Source organism: Phalaenopsis equestris, unplaced genomic scaffold (assembly GCF_001263595.1).
Source record: "Phalaenopsis equestris unplaced genomic scaffold, ASM126359v1 Scaffold000053, whole genome shotgun sequence".
Classification (NCBI taxonomy): Eukaryota; Viridiplantae; Streptophyta; class Magnoliopsida; order Asparagales; family Orchidaceae; genus Phalaenopsis; species Phalaenopsis equestris.
Window position 1 is genome coordinate 385,775 of NW_018164495.1, and position 7,260 is coordinate 393,034.

The 7,260-nt window shown below is 34.0% G+C and overlaps 1 protein-coding gene across 1 annotated transcript; it reads right to left on the minus strand.

The window, feature by feature from the left end:
* Positions 1-2,091: 2,091 nt before the first annotated feature.
* LOC110019189 (plant intracellular Ras-group-related LRR protein 5-like) lies at positions 2,092-6,026 on the minus strand. Its single transcript, XM_020716773.1, has 3 exons — positions 5,408-6,026; positions 2,470-3,383; positions 2,092-2,381 (listed from the first exon to the last, which is right to left on the minus strand). The coding sequence occupies exons 1-3, from the start codon at positions 5,922-5,924 to the stop codon at positions 2,238-2,240; spliced, it is 1,575 nt and encodes a 524-aa protein (XP_020572432.1). The 5' UTR covers positions 5,925-6,026; the 3' UTR covers positions 2,092-2,237.
* Positions 6,027-7,260: the final 1,234 nt, after the last annotated feature.

A 7,260-nucleotide genomic window follows, 5' to 3' on the forward strand; every position in this document is an offset into this window, starting at 1 on the left:
AGTATTAAAATTATCCTAATATTATTTAAATGATATAATAACTATATTTTTGTTAATTTAATATATAATAATTTAATTTATAAATATTCACTCTTAAATTTCAAAAAAACTTTTTGGTGAACAAATCATTTGTTAAGGGAGTTGAACACAAATAAGTTTTTTAAATTTGAATTATAAACGAGCTGAACAAGAACATTCTTTTAATTGATCATATTCAATTTATTTTAGTTTGAAATAAAGAAATTATTTATATTATTTATATAATAATATATTATATATTTTTATTTTTATATTTATATTAGTATAGCTCTTGTGAATGTTTTTAAATGTTTGAGAATTGTGTAGATTTGAATCCAACATTATATATTTATTTTTTAAATTAATTTAAAGAGTCAAATTTGAGCTGAACACGAGCCAAACACGAACACACTGTTCACGTTAATTTCAAATAAAATTAATTTCAAATGAGTTGAACACGAGTCAAGCCTGAGCTCATTCAAGCTCAGCTCATTTAGAGTCCTCACAAGTTTTGAATATTTATGTATTAAAATTCTGAGATATTATATCTTAACTGTTTTTTATTTAAATCATTAATTTCGAATCATCTGATGAAAATACAAATTAAAACTAAAAATTTGATCAATTTCAAATTCGAACTATGCTATTTTGCAAGCTCCTTGTAAAAGCAATTTTGGAATCGAACTAAATACATCCAAGGACCGATTTATTGTTCAACCAACTGAAATCATGAGTTTGTTAGTTGTATTTGACTCTTGTTAGTTCAAGGAAATCAAAGCTCTTTCAAAAGTTGCCGGTTCCAGCCGATCAAAATTTAATTAAAAAAAGTGTTTAAATGACGGAAAAAATTTGGGTATATAAGAGGCACGCAGCGCTGCGTGCGATAGCGAATCACCGGAAGACACGTCGGTTTCGTCGGCCCCACCGCAATACAAATATAGCTTTTACAGTGCGTGACCTGTCGACCCGACCCGTTATTATAACCTCCATGTAATCCCAATGTAACCTCCGCTGTCCCTCCCAGTACCGTGCCCATGTACCGTGCTTGTAAGCCCCATATAACCCCGATGTAATCTCCGCTGTCACCCCCATGTACAACGCTTGTAAGTCCTGTATAACTCCGGTGTAACATCCGCTGTCACCAAAGGATATAACCCCGGTGTACGTTCCGCGGAAACGTCATTGTAATCCGCGTGTACTATCGTTGTACATCTGGTATAACCTCCGAATGCGAGTGTACACTGCATGTAATCTCGGTGTAACTTCCGCGGTAACGTCCATGTAACCTCGCGGTAACGCATCAGGGTGTACATTTGATGTACAATACGTGTAACAGGCACATAATAGATACAAAAAATTTAAATAATTTATATTTATTTTTGAAGTTAATGTCATGCGTTATAGTTTAATTAAAATAAGACAAATACGGCGTCATTTCGACAGCATAATACATACAAATTTGCTCATCCGAAATTAATTAAAAAAAATTATAAATCTAACAACTAAACTTCGATTTTTAGATATATACCACATTTCCTATGCGTATTTCACTTTTTAGAAATTAAAAAAAAATGGTATTTTTTATGTGATGTGAGATTTTGCAGCCGTAGGTATAAATGTCAAAAAAAGGTGTTAAATATCAAAATAAATAGAAATTGAATGGTATTTAAGTAAATGTCCCTAAAGAAACATCTAGGAGATCCTATAATATTCTTTTCTTCCTCTATTTCCGTTCAGCCTTCCGAACTAATATTTCACTCATTGCACGTGTACATTGACAATGATAGTCATATTTGCTGCAGCTGATGCTGCCATAAAGAACGCATCGAAAAATAAACCTTTATTGTCCATAAAAACAATAGGAAACTTCCAGATAGGTGAGAAACTACATCCACTAAAAAAGCTCACCATGCTGATCCTCTTTTACAAGCCAACCACACCTGATGAACCTCAAAAAATCCTTTTGCATTCAATGTCACCTTCCTCTGAAAACAAAATGACAAAATCACAACCAAAAACTTCAAAAAAATCTACAAAAATTACACAAATTTAGTCTTCTGTCTCATAAAACAATGAAATAAATAATGGTTCTTCATTTAACAAACCAAAACACTCCTCATGAACAAGTTACAATAAGAGATACAACCACAGAAGTAACAATAAAAACATGCTGAAAAATTATGAAAGCAAAGCTATTTACAGCCGCGAACTCCAGCTTTTCACGATTTAGCAACGGATATCTTCTTGTTCTTCGGACGACAGAAAATCATAGCGAAAATCCACGACCAGAAGCTCTTCTTCTGCGCAGGCCTAGGGATTACTTCCCTTGCTGCAACTAAATCAGCCATGTACTGAACAACCGCCTGTCAAACAAGAGACATGTGAGAGAGAAAGTAGGAAGAAAAAAATTATGCAAAATATGAAAGTATATGAAAGGTTTTTTTCACAAACTTGCGCTCCCAATTTAACAATTTCTCTTGGCGGCACTTCTAAGGGAGTCTCATCTGCGAGGAAAACTCTCAGCTTTGACAGATATCTGAATGAATCAGGCAACACCCTTATTTGATTACTGCTTATATCCAACTCCTCCAGATTCTCGAGATTTCCAATCGATCTAGGTAGAGCTCTGAGATCTGCAAAATTTCTCCCGATGTCGAGCTTCACGAGATTGATAGCAAAGCAAAGGCTTTCGGGGACCGATTCCAGCTCATTAAAACTAGCATCGAGCTCCCTCAGCTTGTAAAGTGAAGTCATTGTGGTAGGCAGACTTTTGATTCTGTTGTAGTGTAAAGTCAAAATTTCTAGGCTTTCGAGCTTCCCAATGGCTTCAGGCAGTGCTTTGAGGTGATTGAAATCTAATCTGAGCTCAACCAAACATAAGCAAGAACCAATAGTGAAGGGGAGCTCTTCAAGTTCATTTGTTTCGAGGATTAATCTCCTCAGATTTGTTAGATTCCCCAATGTTTCGGGTAGGATGGATAACTGGTTGCAACTCAGGTCCAGGTTCACTAAGTTCGTGAGGTTTCCGATTGAAGGAGGCAGAGAAGTTAACTTGTTTCCATGAAGATCGAGATTGACAAGACTTGAAAGTTCTCCAATCGAGTCCGGAAGATTAGTCAGCTGGTTGGAATGGATATCGAACTTTGTTAAGAATCGTAGGCTGCCAATGGTGGGTGGGATAGCCATGATTCGATTCTCCGACAAATTTAATTCGGTGACGTCTTGTAACTTCCCAAGTGATGTTGGTAACCACTCAATTTGATCCATGAGTTTACCCTGAAGATCAAGAACTCCGGTGCCCTTTTTTGCGTAAGTCTCGATCAAGCTTGCAACCATGATGAGGCTCAACTTCTCCGAGTTTTTGCCTGATTTGGTTTAGAAAAAAATACAAACATCTAGTAAGACTACAAATCTTAATCAAATAAGAAAAATTGCAAACAAACATAATTCAGTAAGAGTACATAGATTTATGCCTTAAACCATAGGAGAATTAACTTTTCCCATTATGAGACTTAACTTCTCCCTGTCTTTGCTTGTTCTGATACATAAAAAATATGCATCAAGTGAGACTATAAATCTTGATCAACTCAGAAATATTGCAATCTCAAATGAAGCATTAGAAGTATATAGAATTATGCCTTTAACCATAAGAGAATTAACATATTCCATTATACTATATTACTGCTAAAATTTCTGTTTATTTGCCTATTCTGATTTATAACTGGATAAAGTAAAACTAGAAATCTCGATCAACTAAAAAAATTGCCATCAAAATAATGCAGCAAAAGTAACATAGACTTATCATTTTCACGTCAACAAACAACTTTTTCATAGAAAAAAGGATGAGATTACAGGCCTAGACTAATAATATAAATTTAAGAAAATACATGATAGACAGCAGATTAGAAAAGTAAATAAAAATTGGAATAGATCCAAAGTTATGAAGAGCATGCTCCCAAATCAAAATGCCCCAAAGTCCCATAAAAGAAATCCTGAACCAACCTAAGGCATAGGCCCAACAGTTCTACCATGAAATCCATCCAGGAAAAACATTTTCTAGGGATTTATTTAAATACATGCAGATAGAAAGGATCTTTTAGAAACTTAAAATTTCGCTTTTGGTCTTTTTATGTGTCAAGCAAATCAGTATATTTGAGGATTTTTTTAAGGGTAGTGAAATTTCAATATAAATATTAATTTCTAACTGTGCCCATGTAACAAATACTAGGATCTCATAAACTTCACTACCTTTAAAAAGATACTTTTTAATTTCAAGTCATACATAAGACCTTAACAATATGCAATGATTAATTTTCAAACAATTGGATGTCTTTTCTCATTTTTCAAACTGCAAACCTGAGGAAATAGCTCAAAATATTATCAATTGAGATATTTTTTTCATTTACATAGGGCCTCTCGGTAAAAGCTTACCAAAAAGTTCACCCATCCAAGGAGTGCTCAAGCATTAGCATGCTTGGCTTCATAGTTCCTAACAAACCATCAACTAATACACAAATAAATCATCTCAATGTTTAAAAATAAGCACTCTGTGCTTAAAAGATCTAAAAATCTCCTCAGATATAAGAAAAATACAACATCATCAATAATTTTACATAGTCCAAAGGATCACATAATTCTAGCAGTGATCCCTATAGGTTCATGAGTCGGCTTAGTCATATAGCACTTCATCACAAATAAGTTCAGGAGATGATCTCATGGCATAGCGCTTTGTTCGACATGAAATTTAATTTCCAGCTTTCAGTTTGTCACAATTCAAACTCTTTCAATCATCTATCAACTTGATGTTTAAAGCTTCCACTTACAATGCCTACAATAAACTAAAAGTGATATCTAAATACATCCCTTTGAATCAACTGTAAATTCCTTTGAATCTCTCAAAAATAGCTTATAACCCAAACCTTCTCTATATCTGAATTACAAAAGGAAATTTTTAATTTCCTTAGGGCTTCTGTAACAAGAAATGCTATTCCTAAATTGATTAATGTAGGAAATCATTTTAAAATTAAACAAAGATCCAGTAAAGCAATAGGAGAAGAGTCCTAATCCATACTTTCTGAAATGGTGAGTCAATCTAAATCTACAGAAACTAATCTACCCAAATTATAGGAGGAGTTGGGTGGCTTTGCCAATTCCCCGCACCACAAAAAGAGAGAAGGCACATACGTTGGATCCTGTTGCAATTAATAGAAAAAGGAAAGGCTAGATATAGTTAATTAATCCCAACTAAATAGAGGAACCAAATAACTGAAACGAGTAAAATAGCGTGGGGAAAAGTCCCAAAAACCCCAGCAACCAATTCGTCTTCTTGGACTAGTCATCCCAACACACTCAAGTATAAACGAGAAGTAGAAGCCTAGAGAAATCTGACCTGAAGGAATCTCAGATTTCAAGGAGGAACCACGTCCCAATTCTTTAGGCAAATCTGAGCCCCCTTTTCCATCATTTTCCATCGTCCCCAAGCTCGGACCAATCATCGGCATCGTAACGCCCAAACCAACTATCGGCTTAGGATTATCCTCCTTCTCACCTCCATCTTCGTCGGAAACCAGCTTGGATGCTCTCTGAATGAGCTCGTCGAGTACTCTAAAGCGTCGATCGAGATCAAGCACGCGCAGAGCCTCGCGTCGCTGCTCGAGGGCCAGAAGCTGGACCGTGTTGCGCTTGACCTCCTGCAGAACAAAGAAGAGCTCATCGGGGACGCCGGCGGGCTTTCCTTTCCGACTCAACTCCTCGATTTTGGCCTCCTCCTCGCAGTTTGAGCTCGTTAAAACTGCCGTCGCTGCAGCAACTTCCTCGATGGTTGGCCGCGGTGGCAAGGACCTATAAGTTCTCATAATTTCGTCCACCGCCTCGGCGACAGCCGGCGGTCGTGGGGAGATCGCCATGGCGGTCACAAGGGAGAACTATCAGGCTGAAACGGGCGTGGAGAGAAATACATGGGGTTTTCTCGAAAATCTGGATCTTTTTGAGACCAAATTTACACTCAATTGCTCTTCGGGTGTTATTACATTACATACCACTAACAAGTTCTTAATTGCCAGAATGGTATTTCACCGGGGACTCACAGCAAAATAAAATTTGAAAAAAATATTACATCAGATTTTTAATGCAAAATTGTATCAGAACTATAATTACAATACGACATATATACGATCTAGCTCCACTGAATAAAAAAAATTAAATAATTTAATACATGACAGGCCTAAACCGTACACGTAACGCATTGTAATTGTAGTCTTGATATAATTCTACATCAGAACTCTTAATATAATATTTTTTTTCTAAAATTTGACTGAATTTTATTTTTTATGGTTAAAATAATTAAAATTTTATTGCCAATTAAAATATCTCTATTTTTTAAATATTGACAATTATTTATTTATTTTTCAACTCAGTAAAGCTTGCCTAATATTTCATGATGACTATATATTTTCATTTAGAAGGGTTAGTGAAAGTATGTGTTTGATTTATTTAGGATTTGGCTATTGTGTTTTCATTCTTAATCTTAAATTAATTAACACTAGTAGATATACCATAAACTGAAAGTGATTGTAGTTATAAGATCGCAAGATAGAAATTTAATAGAATGAAATTTTGAACAGTGATTGAATAAATCATAAATGATTGAACATAGAAATATTAGGGCGAGGATAAATAAAAAATGATTTGATTATTATTTGAATCATACCAAAAAATGATCAAATAGTGATAAAAAGCATATCATTTGAATTATTGAATCATGATTCAAAGATTACTTAATTATTCTTTGAAGATGGTTCAATTATACATCAAAGATTATTTTTTAAGATGATTTGAGGTCTTTTCATTGTTATTTAGTGATTATTTGATTATTATTCGAAAATGCTTCAATGATATTTTATCCTTATTAGATTATGGTCCAATTGTCATTCAAAGGTTGTTTGATTATTAGTCGAAAAAAGATTTAATTTTATTTAAGCGATTATCTATTTATTATTCAAATATGATTTGAATAAGATTTCATATTTGTTTGGTCCTTATTTGATTAACATTCAATCATCATTTTAAGATTATGTGATCATTCATGATTTTGAGGATAATTTAATGTTTATTCAAACATAGTCTGAAGATACTTCATACATTATTTGATCGTATTTCAAATATAGTTCAAGCATGATATGATCATATTTTCTTACTCATTATCATTTTAGAATTAACTAACTTGAATTATCATACTATATA